The sequence below is a fragment of the Oryza glaberrima genome, chromosome 10, assembly GCF_000147395.1.
Source record: "Oryza glaberrima chromosome 10, OglaRS2, whole genome shotgun sequence".
NCBI lineage: Eukaryota > Viridiplantae > Streptophyta > Magnoliopsida > Poales > Poaceae > Oryza > Oryza glaberrima.
The window spans coordinates 19471696-19489044 of NC_068335.1; the positions used below are offsets into that span (position 1 = coordinate 19471696).

The 17349-nt window shown below is 44.7% G+C and overlaps 3 protein-coding genes across 3 annotated transcripts; 2 read left to right on the top strand and 1 right to left on the bottom strand.

Annotated features, from left to right (window-relative positions):
- Positions 1-5585: 5585 nt before the first annotated feature.
- On the top strand, positions 5586-8851 carry LOC127752839 (uncharacterized). The gene is made up of 8 exons (XM_052278274.1): positions 5586-5826; positions 6017-6161; positions 6250-6418; positions 7203-7473; positions 7570-7832; positions 7915-8130; positions 8259-8370; positions 8474-8851. The coding sequence occupies exons 1-8, from the start codon at positions 5676-5678 to the stop codon at positions 8515-8517; spliced, it is 1371 nt and encodes a 456-aa protein (XP_052134234.1). The 5' UTR covers positions 5586-5675; the 3' UTR covers positions 8518-8851.
- Positions 8852-9378: 527 nt separating this feature from the next.
- Positions 9379-10415, bottom strand: LOC127752840 (mitochondrial import inner membrane translocase subunit TIM23-2-like). Its single transcript, XM_052278275.1, has one exon. The coding sequence runs from the start codon at positions 10292-10294 to the stop codon at positions 9707-9709; it is 588 nt and encodes a 195-aa protein (XP_052134235.1). The 5' UTR covers positions 10295-10415; the 3' UTR covers positions 9379-9706.
- Positions 10416-12421: 2006 nt separating this feature from the next.
- LOC127785940 (uncharacterized) lies at positions 12422-13744 on the top strand. Its single transcript, XM_052313272.1, has one exon. The coding sequence runs from the start codon at positions 12422-12424 to the stop codon at positions 13742-13744; it is 1323 nt and encodes a 440-aa protein (XP_052169232.1).
- Positions 13745-17349: the final 3605 nt, after the last annotated feature.

Sequence of the window (17349 nt, forward strand, 5' to 3'; positions counted from 1 at the left end):
GCGCGTCTCGGCTGGTAGTAACGTTGCGGCCGCGACGAACGGTCGTCGCGGCGGCTGGCACCGTGGTACGCTGGGGCCTGGGGGTTTGGACGGCGCGGCCGAAACGTGCGGGTTTTTCAGCCAGCCACGCATGGTCACGCGTCCGCACGGCACGGGTGGGCGGGCGGGCGCGCGCCGGTGGCGGCTTTGCCACGCAGATCGCGGTCGTTTTCAATCGCACCGGCCGCTCGCATGCGGTCGTCGCCACGGGGGGAGAGGGAGAGGCGAGGGATACGGCCGAATCGCGCGCCGTCGTCGCTGCGTCACGAGGTGGTGACACGACGAGTATCGCGGGTGGAGTTGCGCGATTGCCTCGTGGGCTAAGGAAGGGGATTCGGACACATTTTCCAGATGAGTAGGTAGACGGGGGAACGCTTCACCCGGTGGGCCAATGCTTAACGCTAAGAGCATCTCCAACAGTATTTTCAAATTATACTCTCCAAATACTTATATAGCCAATTCTTCAACTGATCTGGATAGTCAAACTAAATATTCACTTCAATAGTCTCTCTATTAACATCTCCAAAATAACAAAGGAACCACATGTCAGCCTTCATTGCTTTCTTCTTCCTCCTCTTTCTCTTCCTCTTTCTCTTTCTCTTCTCCCACATCAGCCCATCGACGCGCGGCAGCGATGGATCCCCGCGCACGCGAGGTGGGCGGCGACGGCGGCGGCGGCTTCCCGCACGCGCGGGCAGCGACGAGGCGGGTGGCTCCCCTCGCGCGCGAAGCAGGCAGCGACGGCGGCGGCGGCTACCAGTGCACGCGGGCGGCGACGAGGCGGGCGGGAACGGCTGCAGCGGCTCTCCGCATGCGTGAGGCAGGCAATGACGGCGGCGGCGGCTCCCCGCGCACGCGGGCGGCGATGAGGCAGGCGGGAACGGCTGCGGCGGCTCCCTGCGCGCGCGAGGCAGGCGGCGACGGCTCCCCGCACGCGCAAGGCAGGCGACGACGGTGGCGAACGACGAGAAAGGCTACTGCAACACCACCGCTGCCATGGTCCTCTGCTATTTGGGCAAAGAGAGAGATGGTAGGAGTGGTGGGGCCCATGGTTGGCCAGCCAAAATGACTCTCCAAGTTTGATCAGTGAGTGTTGTGATTTGGTCAGCCAGATGGCTTAGGCAACCGAATAGAGAGGCTGTTAGAGGGTATTTTCTCTTCATATTTACCAAAATTTAGTTTAGAGAGTTATTTGGCTATTCTCTTGAATATGCTATAAGATGTGTGAAATATTGGCTTGTGTTGGACTACTGCGTCCCGGGCGGAGCTCATTTTGGTCAGCAAGAGACAAATGGTCTACTTTAGATGGTCAGAATGTGAAGGTATAAGTGTTAAGTTTGCAGCGTGTTTAGGGATGGCAATTGTGCCCGTTTGCCCGTTTACCCGTGGGTAAAAACCTTATTAGGATTGGGTTTGTTCTTCATTTTATACCCATGGGTATTTTATTGGGTTAAAAGCTATGCCCGATGGGTAAATGGGCATGGGTATGGGTAATCACTACCCATGCCCGCTTTGCCCGTTTACCCGCGAAATCTAACTTACATGTAGACTAGAAGCAAAATCCACTAGAATATATAAGCCACGTTCTTTGTTTTCTACGGTTTCCCTTTTATTTCCCTTATTATCTCTCCCTCTTACTCTATCATCGTCAGAGGAGAGACACCACACCGAGGCAGAGAATATTTGATGTTTTAAGTTCGATATCGAACTTAGAAGCTTGTAGACTTTTTGTTCCACTACTTTTGTTGTGGCGTGTAAATGGGCACGTCTGCGAGCACAAGGCGCCCGCGGGCGATGGGCATGTGCAACCATCCTTACCCGTCATGTAGTAATGGGTATACCCATGGGCAAAAATAATCTTATGGGCACGGGTATGGGTAGGCACTACCCGTACCCGTCGTGCCCGATTGCCATCCCTAAGCGTGTTTTTCCGGTCAATCAAGTGGCAAATTATCAATGGAAAGACATGCAAAAACAAACTTCACCTACTGTCTACCGATGCCCATTTGCTACTAACATTTCTCCCTCGTTTCTTTCCGATAGAACAATACTAATATAGAAAAGTGGTGCAATCGCGCTTTGGCAGAAGTAGCCTCCTAGAACTAGAAGGCTTAAACAAACCAAAAACAGTTTATAAGATATGCTACTCACAAAATTGTCGTACGGTTGTAAGGAGTACTTGCACCTTCTGGAGAAGGAACCCTTCTGGTTTTCTTACTCCAGATGTAAAGCAGAGAAAAGAAAAACATATTTTGGCAAGATCAGTTATGCAGCTAGACCTCCAGTGCATTGACATTCTTTGGGAGAACCCTTGGTAATTATAGTTTAAGCGCATTTCACTATCCGATGACGAATATGTGAATGAAGAGGTGATCTCAATTTACAACCTGCATAGCTGCATGGAATATAACCTGCACTTATTCTGAAAAGATCCGTCCATGCTATCAACGTCGCCGTTTTTAGTACGAAAGCGATCACCAGCTCAACCCTATCACCTTGAGCCAAATAAGTGAATAACATTTTCGAGATGAGACAGGTCGGCACACAAGTTATTGTCGAGATAATCCCCTCGACGATTGGAATATCCTTAATTTTGATTCACTGGCAATTTGGCGTCCACTATTTGCTGATTTGACCGCTGATATACTTGTACATACGTTTTTTTCTTGGATTGAACCTGATACAGACAAATACTGGTGAATTTCATATATTTTTCCAGTATCAAATCAGCCGAAAGATCAACTTCAGATAAGAGTAATATAATATGCTCGCACTTTAGCCAAGCATGAGTTTTGACTCAATTCTCTGAATCAATTTTGCAAGTAGTATAGCTCCCATTAACTGCGACCACAAAAAAAGCTATTTCTTTCCGTAGGAAAAAAAAAAGATTGGAATCTGTTGCAACATGGCTTGCTATCTGAAAGCGACTCATGGTGTTTTCATTTCATGTGAATTGTACTGCGTATTGGAAAAAAAAGCGTAATTCTGGCATCGATTCCATTTGCACTAATGCAGGTCCACTAGCTCATCTGCTTTCTGCGGATTTCTCCAGCAAAACAGAGCAAGCTTTGCAGCTGGAATTGCATTTGGACAAACCAGAAAGGTAAAATGCACTGAGGCTTTTCCTAACCAGAGATTTGATCATGGATTGCTATGTACACTTTAATAGCAAATACAGTAGATTAAAGGAATAGACTTGACAGGATTAATCCTAAATGGCTACCTACTGACAAGTTTTCTTAAAAATATGAAATACCGATGAGCTGCCTCTACAAGAACATATTCCTGAAAACAATTATAGAGAAGGAAGATAAAAGGAAAGATGCTTACAATTATTCAATAGCAGAACCTCATCTCTGAAAAATCCTCAAATGTGAATAGTACTGATAAAGCACAAGAAAAATTCTCTGTACATCTGCCTCAAAAGGGAGTAGATGTTCAGGGATAAAGTATTTTCTGTTTCTCAGCTGAGCAATTAATTACATGGTCACAAAGAAGAAATAATGGCACCATGGTAACTATGCAAGTGGTGAAAGTCTTCACCTGAAAAACCATTTGCTTTTGTTTTCCTTATGGTGCAGTATTCTAACCAAATCAAGAATCATATGTAGAGATTGCAGGGTATTTTATATTTTAATGAAACATTTCACAGGATAAGCATACAGATGCCTTCTCCAATACTGGCTTCAGACAAAAGCAAAGGATATCAGCTAAGACAGAATGATGATGTCATTGGCAGGCAGCAGGGAAGTGGTAAAAGCACCCACACTGTGTAGGTAAGCATTCCATAAGTTAATCTGGATAAGCATAGTGAGACAGATTAAAAAGATAACCAACAAAAAGTTCATACGAAACATTGCACAATCTCCTGTGCTAATCTGGATCAGCTCTGTAGAACTTGGAATCAGGCCTAACCATACAGACAAACACGAGTTGCAGACTATAGGTGAGATGCTGATGCAAGAAAAGGGGAGCTGTTGCATGTAAAGAGAGCCTTGTGAGTTGTTTAGGCCAATCAACTTGCATGGTTATTGTTTCCTAGTTCAACCCAGATGTGTACAGCTGAATGAGACATTTGGAGATGCAGAAAGCAGAATGGCTGATGAGTGCGAAAAGATTGGGAGACTTCTGGTGCATCAGAAATTAAATAAAGTTTTCGTCTTACCTATAATCGAATTATCTAGGAGCAAAAATACAAATGAGAGTCTTTATGGTAACACAGTACTATGACTAATGTAAAAGTAGCAGTTGGGCTTCTTTGGGAACTGTATTATTCATCTCTTACGGATATCCTTTTATTTTTGCATATCGTTTAAAAGGTCATAAAAAAGTTAAAAAATAGTAAGATATATCAACATGCATGTTCAAAGTCAACTTATTAAGCCACAACTATTTGTATATTTCCTCCAATTACTCAATGAAATTTGGTCGCCGGTTCCTTCGGCCGACCTGACAAAGTCAACTTATATACAAATAAAAACAAAAATAACAGTTTTGACTATGAATAGAATGCGTAATTCATGATCAAATTTATTATTTTGTTTCGAATTGTATAAATCGAATTTTAACATATAAGTGTGTGGAAAGATATATCATATATTAATCTATCTTGACACTTTTTTAAAAAAAAATTAATTAATTTTAAATAACATGCATAAAACGAGGGGATATTCTCTCGAGGGATAAAAATCAATCTCCGGACTTTTGGTCTACTTCTGTGTTTTTCCTCTATGATCATAGCTGAAACCATTATGGTAAAAAACGAGATTACACCAGCTTTTTATTACCAATATTATTGAAACTATAGCGAGTCGTTGCATGTCTTGCGCTGCTATCAACAAACTTCAAACTAATGTGATGATTAAGCATGGCTACCAATCCAACTTAATAAAACGTGGTGATTGTTTGGTTATCCTCCAATATGTCACTTGCTGCTTCATTCTACGTCTACCATAATGATATACCCATCTCGCTGGGTTTATATATATATATCTCGCTGGGTTTATATATATACACTTACCAATTATAGGTTCATCTCTCAAGCATCTCTACGTAAGTGAAGTGTTAGGCGAACAAAATTGCATGAAAAGGACACGCAAAATGTTCCCATCTCTTCGGCTTCTCATGAAAAGCACACGTAAAATGTTCCCTTCTCTTACGCTTCTCATGCAGTAAGTACAGTAATACTATCACAAAAATCCTGTGTATTATACAAAGGCCAATGTTGGGCTCTGTGGGCTTAGACGGCCCAGTCATGACCCTTTCATTTCGTGGGCTTCGTGCTACAACTAGATCCTCCATTGTAAACACGTCGTTTTGGTGTTTCTTGTGGTGCCCTTGAAACATTCTGTAATACCTTTTGAATTTGAATTTAACAAAATTTTATGATATGTATGCAATTTTTTTTAAAAAAATCTGATATGTTTCTGATTTCTGAACCGGCCGGCTCGCGGGCAGCACAGCCGCAGGATCTCCGCAGCCCCCTGAAATCCGACGGCTACAGCACGCCCGTGCAACCCTTAATTTAATCCAGATCCCCAACCAAACCCACTCTTTCTCTCTCCCACTTCACCTCGCGATCTCTCTCTCTCTCTCTCTCTTCCCCACCTCGACGCGCCTCCGCCTCCGCCTCCGCCATGGAGGTGTTCTACTACCTCGTCTTCGGCGGGCTCGCCGCCGTCGTGGCGGGGCTGGAGCTCGGCAAGTCCGGCAAGGACCGCGTCGCCACCACCTCGGCCTTCAACGCGTTCAAGAACAACTACATCCTCGTCTACTCGCTCATGATGTGTGCGTAACGCCTCCCCCCGCCCCCAGATTCCCCCCCCCCCCCCCCCCTTTCCCCCAATCTTCGAGTTCCCCTGCGGCGTGGCGGCTGGATCGCTCAGATCTGAGCCGGGGTTGCAATGCCGGATGGTTTGGGAGGGTTTCTGACGCTGTTGCCGTGGTGAATCGCGGGTGTGGGTGTGGGTTTTTGCAGCTGGGGATTGGCTGCAGGGGCCGTACGTGTACTACCTCTACAGCCAGTACGGCTTCGACAAGGGTGACATTGGCCGCCTCTTCATCGCCGGCTTCGGCTCCTCGATGCTCTTCGGCACCATCGTCGGATCCCTCGCCGATAAGCAGTGCGTGCCCCGTGTTTTACTCGTTGATTTTGTTGTGTTTGTTTGGATTTTTTTTTGATGAGGTTGTGATGCTTCCTGGTTGTCGTAGGGGGAGGAAGAGGGCGTGCATTACCTACTGCATCAGCTACATCCTGAGCTGCATCACGAAGCACTCGCCTGAGTACAAGATCCTGATGATTGGGCGCGTGCTCGGAGGCATCGCCACATCGCTGCTCTTCTCGGCGTTCGAGTCGTGGCTCGTCGCGGAGCACAACAAGGTCAGATCCGTGTGCCCGTGGTGGTAAATTGGTGGTGACCAGGGTTTAACCTTGATCTTAACGAATTCTTCTTTTGCTCATTAGAACTCGCTGGTATTTTTGAAGCTACATCTTTGGAATGATTTTGTTTTTGTAAAGTGTGTGCTTCTGCTCAAAAATGGGTACAAAACGTGTGAACTGTGAAGTCAACATGACAGGGATTATGGTAGTTTGACTGCTAGTATACAATGATTTAAATATAAAATGACTTTGAGGTATATAAAATTAAAGAGATCTGAATAAGATCTCATTTATGATAGCTTTGTCGACTGTGAAGTACAAGTGTACAACTCACAATAAACATACTATCTATATCAGGAACTATGGTTTGCTGTAATGCTAACTCTTGCCACTGATTATCTTGCGGTCTTCCTATCAGTACTCCAACTATTTTTATATGCTTTTTAAAGTTCTGGTGGATCTAGTATTAAAATGACATTGTAGGAACTCAGAACAGCCCCGGTTAATACTTAATAGGCCCTGTTCAATAAAAGTTCCAGGATGACCCTGACTGAGAAAGTGAGCCATTTGTTGTAGAAACTAGAAATCGATTGATAAATGCAAATATAATTAGATGTCCGTTGTATTCAACTACATGTCTACATACATACATTGTTCTATTTTGTGTATGACAAGATTGTTAATTCTACGAAACTGATTAACTAGTTACAGCAATCTTTTATTCAAATCTTTTGGGAATTCCCTTGATTATCTGTTGACACTGCAAATCTACCTTGCTGTACAGAGAGGATTTGACCCACAGTGGTTGTCGATAACATTCTCCAAGGCTATATTTCTTGGAAATGGCCTAGTTGCGATCATCGCTGGGCTATTTGCTAATCTGCTTGCAGATAACTTGGGTTTTGGGCCTGTTGCTCCATTTGATGCTGCTGCTTGCTTTTTAGCAATAGGCATGGCAATCATCTTATCATCATGGAGTGAGAACTATGGAGATACATCTGATAACAAGGATCTGATAGCCCAATTCAAGGTTGCAGCCAAAGCCATTGCTTCAGGTAGATTTATCATGTCCACCATAGCAAAGGGCATAATGTTTTTTTAAATATTTTTTTTTATTTTAACATATCAAATGGTTTCTTTTGAAATTTCAGATGAAAAGATTGCATTGCTTGGAGCTATACAGTCACTGTTTGAGGGTTCAATGTACACTTTTGTTTTCCTGTGGACTCCTGCTTTGAGCCCAAATGATGAAGAAATTCCTCATGGCTTCATATTTGCCACATTCATGCTCTCCTCTATGTTGGGTAGCTCAATTGCCTCTCGTTTGTTAGCTCGGAAGCTGAAGGTTGAAGGTTATATGCAGATTGTGTTTTCGATATCAGCTTTTACTCTTTTCCTCCCTGTTGTCACTAACGTAAGTCTGCTGCACTCAGTTTATTCTCAATGTTTTCACTTTATAGTTCGAAAGTTTAACACAATCTGTTTTTGTTAAATAGTTCCTAGTACCTCCCTCCTCGGTCAAAGGTGGTGGCATCTCATTTGGAGGCTGTCTACAGCTGCTCGGTTTCTGTATATTTGAATCCTGTGTTGGCATTTTCTGGCCATCAATCATGAAGATGAGGTCCCAGTATATTCCTGAGGAGGCAAGAAGCACGATCATGAACTTCTTCCGCATACCACTCAACCTGTTTGTTTGTGTGGTTCTTTACAATGTAAGTAGCTAAATCCAACTTCTGTTTTTTTTTTTCTTTATGAAAATAACACACCAACAAGCAAATGCAAATGCAAAAAAAAAGACATTTGTCCCAGTAACATTAATCATACAAATGATGTTCTGCAGGTGAATGCATTCCCCATCACTGTCATGTTTGGCATGTGTGCTATTTTCCTTTTCATGGCAGCAATCTTGCAGAGGCGGCTGATGGTTGTCTCTGATCTCCACAGATCAACAAGTATGTTCCCCACTATGATTTTCAACACAAATAAATGCAATCTTCTTATAATCAGATGCAGATTCTGTTTTGAAAGTGCTAATTATGGGTAAATTTCCTTCAGAAGCTGTAGAGATGACTGGGGAAGATGAGCCGTTAAACCCATAGAAGACAAGACAATAGATGTGAATTGGACATGAAAATTGCCATCCAACTTGAGCCGCTTTCCACTGGCTGCTGAATAAGCTGGAAAATAGCAGGCTGGAATGAAACGTACTAGTAGTAGTTTAGTTTGCTTGTAGGTAGTCTCAATTCATTTTTGTCAGGAGAGAGTACACGGTCCAGAAAATATTGAGCTACAGGCGGCATAGTAACGCCTTGCATAGGTCTCCTTCCCATTCTTTTCCACTTTCTTCTCGAGTGTGATGATCGATGCTTAACCATTTTGGATGCAAAACATATTTAGTGTAACAAATTTGGTGATTGTTCCTAATGTTTCGTACACGATGATTGAATCTGTTTCGTTGAAAATGAAATTATTGGTGAACTCGCTCTTTCGGTTGAAGCTTGCAACCTTGCAGGCACAACCTCGTCCAGTACCTTCAAATGTCCAAAGATATTTCGATACAAAAGCCAGTTATAGGTTTCTTTATGGACAAACAAAATGTTCCTTTACCATTCTATTCAAACTGTCGTCTGTCACAGGGTCACCACAGTACAGTGATAAATTGGAGTAGTTGTTGATCTTACAGGCCAACAGAAGAGCCAGGGTTGTGAAGTTCTCATTCCGTCCATAATCAACCACAGAATGATAAGTCCAAAAGCTTGCCGAGCAAACAACATTCCAATTTCCAAGTGACCATTGAATTGAGAACAGTTGAACAACGATAATTATACAAAACAAGATCTAAGGCTCTAAGCTGAGTGCCAAGAAACCAAAATGCATCCAATCCCCATTTACCGTGAATAAGCACACTGGTTGCAACGATCATGAACAATAGGTATAACGATCAAGAACAGATCTGCAAATAGGTGTCAACACGACTCTTTTTCATAACTCGGATTGCCACAAACTCTTGGATCATCTTCTCATCGCTCAGCAACATCAGCAAAATGTATGCAGTTATACATTAAACATGATGTTACAACATTGCAAGGAGAGGTCAAAATTTTCCATTCAAACCATCCACATACGACTAAACATCACATATTTTTTTTCTCGAGATGGCTAAACCATTCCCAAATCGATGAGCTAACCTGGAGATCAGACAAACAAACAGAAGACCATTTTTTTTTTCGACGGATTGATCGATTCGATCCTTTGATCAGAGTGAACAAGGGATACCGCGGCGAAGCCTCATATGGCAGGCACATATCGCTTGGCGAGCTGCTTGCCGGCCATGGCGGCGCCGGCGAGGACCCCTCCGATGGCGCCAGCGACGGCGGCGGACCGCGGCCCGTTCGCCGCGCGGAAGAGCGCGCCGGTGCCGAGCCCCGCCGCGACGCTGTTGACCCAGTCGTCGCGGTCGCGCGCGGCGACCATGGCGCTCTCCATCCCGGCGTACATCAGCCCGATGACGCCCAGCCTGTTGCCGAGCCGGCGGCCGCCGCCGCCGCAGGAGTTGAGGACGCGGTTGGCGCGGATCTTGGCGGTGTCCCCGGGCTCCGCGCCCGCGGCGGCGTCGCGGAGGCCGAGGGCGGCGCCGGCGACGGCGCCGGAGAGGTACCCGACGCCCGTGTAGTAGGTGAGGTTCTCCCCCCACGAGCGGCGCTGCGCCGCGGACTCCTCCTGGAAGAGGAACTCCGGCGAGGTGGGGAGGTCGTAGAGGGTCTGGTAGCTGTAGGGGGTGCTGAGGTCGTGGTAGGGGTTGTACTTCCGGCGGCCGGGGCCGGAGGCGTCGCCGGAGGAGTTGGATCCCGACGGGAACAGCCGCGGGTCGGCCATGGCGGCGGGAGGGCTAGGGTTTGGGGGGGAGGGCTGTGGTCGGCGGCGAGACGCCCGGAGTGGGGAAGGAAAAAGAGTTGCCTTTAGGTAGGTTTGTCGCCTTTTGCGATGAGGTCCCTCCAGTGTCTGATATTTGCTTCCAGAATCTGGAAGACTCCAGTTCAGAGCATTTCTGTTCACTCTTCCTAGATTTTCTAATATGCTACTGGGCAATAAAGAAGAAAAGAAAAAAGAATATGCCACTAGATAAAGATCTTGGACTGGAGCCAACATATCAGGGGTGATTGGTTCAGCTTGGCCATAGCAAAAATTTAGTTGCTGGATGCTTAAGATTTTCGTTGGCATGTTTTTCAAACTTTAAACGACAATGTTTTTTAAACTTTAAACAACATGTTTCGTGTAGAAATAGTTTTTTTATATAAGAATACATGGAAGTTACTTTAAAATATTAAATAAATCATATTTTAAGTTTAAAATAATTAAAATTTAATTAATCGTGTACTAATTATTTTCTTACTGTGCGACCTAATTTCGTCTTTACCATTATTCAAAAAACACCACCATATAATTATTGCTAGTGTTCCAAACTCAACCAACATAGTCGTGGAAGAGGCAATCATACCATGAATTCATCCACTTCAACAAACACTAAATCAAACATAGTTCAAGCTTAACACATCTCAGTAATATGAACCTATGGATACTACTTTTGCTCTATTCGAACTGTGAAATTATATAGGAATGTTATTATTAAAATGCAATTTTGTCTAAAATGATTCCATGAACAATTATTGTCCTTCCAATTTTGAAATATATGACGCTACCAAATTTTGGTATTAAGGTATAGGATTAGTTCCCCACCATCAAAATGCACAAGCTCAACTTATTAGGGAACGCAAGAGCTTATTTGAAACATGAAAGTTGCATATGTTTTTTTTATTATGCCAAAGGAATTTTCTAGGTATTATATATTATTAATAATTTTATAAAGACAACCGAACATCTTTAGATGTATGTGGAGATTCATGCTCCACTTCTTCGTCTTTGGTGGGCTCAAACCTCAAACGACTACTGGCGGATCTAGGGCTTCATAATCCAAGGCAACCACATGAGCTTTTTAGCACACAACAAAAGAGTAGATATGCCACATCACTAGCAGTTAGTCATAGCAGGTTTCTCCCAAGTTCTAAAAAACTCATTAGATGTATGGATTTACCATTTGTAACTACATATGGTCATATTAGGATATCGGATGGGTGGGCGCAAAGGATGACAGCTGGAGTGGTAATGCCACCTTAAAAGTGGGATTTAGGGGGCATGTGGTGCAACCTTATATTCATGATGAAGAGGAGGGAGTTAATCACGGTGAAATGTAAGACTTAGAGAAAAGGTGGGTGGCAAGGGATAGGCAAGAGATACGCAAAGGGGGTTGACGACACGTGGCGTACATGTGCACGTCGATTGTGGAAGTTGGCAGGTCTGGTTGGCGTTACTTGGAGATAGGTTTATATCGTTTAAAAAGCGCGGGAAATCTTTTACGGTGGTGATACATTATATATTGATAGATAAAGATAGATCAAACCCGTTCATTTTCCATCCAACATCTATAAACTTCACTAAACAAGTGGGAAAAAAAACGTTGCCTATGCAGTTGCTCTGTATAAAATGCTCCAACGTTCTAAAACTGGTCTAATGAGCTCAGATGAACACTCAAAACAAATCTGAATCATACACCACCACAAATCTCTACCCATAAATACACCAGCATCCCTAATCATGAATGCACCAGCCCATCGCATATACCAACAAATTTTTTTTTTGAACGGAAAAAACAGCAAAGATGTGCCTTTTCATTGAATAGAGCAGGAGAAAATACAACCACTAAGGATAAAAAGAGAACTATGAATGTCCCCCTCTAAGGCTGTATGCCTATCATATGTCGACACCAGTGACGTCACTCAGGCAGTCAACTATCGTCACTCTACCACGGCTGGGCCCCCCGACTATATATACCCACCCTTCGCTTTCTACCCATCCTTCGCTTCAGTTCAGATTGTACTAGCAAATCTCCCCCAAGTGGGGAAAAAAAAATTTGGGACAAGAAAGCGAGAGGAGAGGAGAGCAGCCATGGTGTCACAGCTCGCGTCGCCGCGGCCTCGTCGCGTCCGCCGCGCCGGCGGAGGGGGCAGCGACTGGGCGTCGCTCCCGGCGGATCTCATGTCGTCCGTGCTCAGGCGCCTCGCCGGTGACCGCGAGCGCGCCCGGTTCGGCGCCGTGTGCAAGGGGTGGGGGGCCGCCGCCGCCAGGCTGCCGTCGCGGCCATGGCTCGTCGGGTCCCGCGCCGACGACTGGACCGGCCTGAGCGGCGCCACCATGTCGTCGTTCTGGCTCTCCCTCGGGCAGCGCGGCCTCGTGCCGTTCGCCGTCGACGTGCCCGCCGGATCTGAGTACCTGTCCTCCTCCCGTGGCTACCTCGCGCTCTCCAACCCCACGGGTAACCCTAGGGTGATCACCCTCTTCAACCCCGTCACCGGCCGCCGGATCCCGCTGCCGCCGATCGGGTTCTTCAAGAAGTGGCACGACGTGGCCACCATTGTGCTGTCGGCTGACCCGGACACGGCGGAGGCGTGGTCCGCGGTGGCCGTCGGCTTCCCGGCGAACTGCCTCGCGTACTACAGCTCCGCCACCAACGACTGGAAGCCCATCAGGTTCAACTACTCCTCCGGCTACGCCGGCGTCGAGCACTTCAGGGGGCGGTTCTACGTGGCATTCAAGTCGGAGATCAGCGTGCTCGAGGTCGACGTCGCCACCCCCGCCGCCATTAAGATCGAGATAGCCCACGACGACGACGACGAAGACGCGGACGTCTTCGACATCGACCTCAACCTCGACCACGAGACCTCGAACAGCGACGACGACGACGACGACGACGACGACTGCGCCGACACCCTCGCCGGGTTGGGCGACGAGGATTACCCGCTCAAGTGCCTCGTCGAGACCCACCTGGTGGACTGCGGCGGCGAGCTTCTGGTCGTGTCGATGCACGACGAGGTGGCGTACAAGAAGCCGAGCCCGGAATCCGCCGTCGGCCGCAAGCCCCGCAGCCACGACGACGAGCGGTGGGTGGACGTGCACAGGGTGGAGTGGCTGGAGAGCGGCGCGGCGCGGCTGGTGCGCATGGAGGACCTCGGTGGCTACGCCCTGTTCGTGGGGCGGAACCACGCCTTCGCGCTCTCGCCGGAGGAGTTCCCGGCGTGCCAGCCCAACTGCATCTACAGCGTCGAGCAGCAGGGCCACCCCGACGGCCTCGTCAGGGTGGTGAACTTCAACGACGACACGACCGAGTGGGCTTGCCCCGACGAGGACATCTTCCCCGACGACGACATGCGAGGCTCGCCGACGGCAGGCTGGGCTCGCCGTGGCTGGGTCTTCCCCAAATACTACTCCTAAGGTCGGTAAGCTCAATCTGGATGCCACTGAGATCCAAGAGGATGCTTTGCTTAATTAGTTGCTTCATGGCTCCAGTATACCATACCAAAATCGTTCCGAACTTTTGAGTTTAACTACATTGCAAACATTGCATTGTAATTTAAGTTGCCAAACATCGATCTGTGGCTGGGTTTAGTTCGATCGCAAGCATTGTGTATGTGTGGCCAAACATTTGGCTGGGTTTAATTTAGTTTCAACTTTCAAGTACTGTGAATGAGTCGCCAAACATTTGGCTAAGCAATTGTCTATGTTTCTTTGTTGATTTCTTTTATATGTTTACCGGTAGATGAGGGTCTGAAAACCTATATTTGTCGATTCATGCACGTAGACATAGTCGGTGGATCGCGCTCGCGCCTTACGTAATTAATGCTATGTCCTATATATGCGGCCCTATGTCCTTACGTAATGTCTTTGTGATCATGATTTACAAGTTAGGGTCTAAATTTTCAAAATTCCTAAAATTTTGAGTTTAGTGGTGGGTGCTAGTAGTATATTCTAGATTGTATTGAAATTATGAACAAAAATCTGTTTAGATCTAGCCTTTTTTTCCTCTAAATTTTCATTTGAAATCCTCCCCCCTCTTCCCCCTAAGAAAATGAATTTCGATTCCCCTAGGACAGGTCTATGCATCCTAAAAATATAGTAAACCATGTGTGTGACACTTTGATCCTACGCCCTTATGTAACATCTCTTGCTGTAAGTTTGTCGATCATCGTCTTCCTGATCTAGCATGGTCTAGCCCATCACTTCTTATCACCTCTACCATCCCATGGTTTTGCGATGCTATGATAATTTCGACTACCACCTGCCTTGCTACCTCCCCATACTTAGGAGCCTATACCACCAAAAAAAATGCTCACCAGAGTTGGCCGTAGCGATTTCAAGAAAGATAAAAATAAACACTAGTTTTGTCTTAAAAAATCTATTTGATACTGTATTGCATGTTTGCATTTCCGTGTCGCAAGATTGCTTGGATATATAGCATTTGGTTTCAACAGCCAAAACGGAGGAAAGTGTTTCCATATTTTGGTAGTTTTTATTAATCTTGAGATCTTGTGGCTGCATTTGTGCCATGCGGGTAGCTTATAGTAAGATCAGTAAGCATTAACCAATATATTGATCTTGGCAAATTAATGTGACAGCCCAACGATTAATTGCACTACCAAATAGAAACACTGTAGTGTGAAGGTATCCTCCCTCAGCTTGTCACATAATGTCCCTCCAGGTTCCAGCCATTTCTGCCATTTTTCTCGATGAAAAGTACTAGTATAACGTTTTGTGAGTAATAAAGCGTAGAGGGCATGGAAGGAAATTTTCTACGAAAAAGCTAGCTAGTGTGCAAGACTGCAATCCACTGCACCTGGTGCTTTTTAGCGCTTTCTAGGTAGATCGCACGCAAGGATCTGAAGGAAAATGAACTGTTTTATGTGTTCAGTTTTTTCTATCTAGTTTCTCGTGAGTCGTTTTTTTTAAACACTAGGTGGTTTGTTTGTTTTATACGTGGGGAAAGTGTGAGATGTTTCGGGACTTCGGGAGGAGGAAGAGGATAACTCCATATTTAAAGTAGTACAGATAATCAAACTATTGTTCCATGAATAACTAAACGTGTCTAAAATCTTTTTTCCTGAATTAGACATCTTGAATCCGAGTCAGATTCATACACCTGCGTTAGATTTTGAGAAGTATTTCGCGTGTCAATAATCAATTCTATTGTGCCAAATCTAGAAGGGATTTGCAATTTCACTCGCGACAGATTTGTGGGCTCATATCTTACCACTTTTTCGTCCGTAGAATTTTACATAAAGATTCGTATTCCTGTGTATCCAACTTATAGTTATACTCAATTACGGATCACTTACACTAAGTTACATTACACTTATACTTCGTTACATAGTACAGTGCATATATGCTCAGTTACAATGCATCAAAAATATATTTCACAACAGTTTTTTCTCTAGATTTATGGTTTTTGACATATTTATCCTTTTGGGGATTATTTAATTTATAATGGGCCATATCCATTGGTTAAAAATTCTGTAAAATTTGAAACTATAAATCTTTTGAAAGATTAATATATATGTAGTTCCTTCTAAAGTCCGAGTTGGATTCCGACACACGTCTCTAGGTCAAGGTAAAATGCATCGAGTTTATTAGCTTGAGATGTCGAGTGTCACATGGTCTCCGATCCCATGGAGCGCTAATAACCATCTTGATTCGCCCTTCGTATCATTGATAAGTGCTAGACGCAATTCGATTTGATGGCGGGGAGGCTGCTCTCCCGCTTGTTGGGAGTGTTTTTTTTTTTTTTTTTTTTTTTTTTTTGATAAAGAGAGGCCGCACCTCTCCCGCTTTCATTAACGAAAACGATAGAAATACAAGGTTCGATAGGTTCAGGTAGCAGATTAAACAAAACAAACAGCAAAATGATCACAACCAATATATCACAAGACATTGCTCCCATGCATAGACAAGAAAGAAAAGCACTGAAGGCCAGCAATCATCGCAGCATCATCCTGGGTCATCATCAGGTCTCCATCCCAAACGTCTGCTAGCTCCTCTCCAGCCAAACCTTGAGGGAAAAACTTCATTTGCTACCTGTTTGAGAAGCTGAGCCCCCCAAAGCACCTTTTCTCGCTCCAACAAAAGTTGGATAAACTTTTGGATACTCATGGCACGCTTTTCAAACCGCTAAACGTTGTGTTTCGTGTGAAAACTTTCTATATGAAAGTTGTTCTAAAACATAAGATTAATCCATTTTCAAGTTTGTAATAATTAAAACTCAATTAATCACACGTTATTGCCACCTCATTTTACGTGAAATACTTAATCTTCATCTTTATCTTCAGGAGATTCAAACACCATCTCTGTCTGTCTCCTTGATCTACAAAATGCTCCAAGACCCCAAAGTGGAACAATGGTAAATATCAATTCAATAGGATCAGTTGGCAAAATGTGATCAAAACAAGCTCTATTCCTGGCTGTCCAAATGGTTCATAACACAACACCACACCCACCACCCACCAGGACTAAATTTTTTGTATTATTCCCAAAGAAATTCCTTTGCGCAAACATACTAACGATATCCTTATTAGGTCTCACCCCAGGGCACACACTATCACACACCAAATAAAACGAGCTAGAGGACAATCAAAGAATAAATGTTGAACAGTTTCATTCTTTTCACATAACTGATTTTCCCCCCCTTTCTCTAGCCCCTTTTTACTGATTATGTTTTGTCATAATGCTATTTCTAATCGTAACAAACACTTTCACTCTTGGAGGGATTTTTAATTTCCACATTTTCTTATAAGGGCAAGAGGCTCGACCGGAGCGTTGAAAGCCTAATAAGGGGGGCGCTGATCCGCGACCAGTCACCCCCCCCCCCCGGCCCCCGTCTGATCTCTTATCCTATAGAGTACTACTATACGTACTATATGTATATACTATATATATATACATACGTATAAACTTTGTATATACACATACAAAGTTTATATGTATGTATATATATGGTATATACATACGTGTGTATATATACATAATTTTTATATGTATGCACTTTTAAT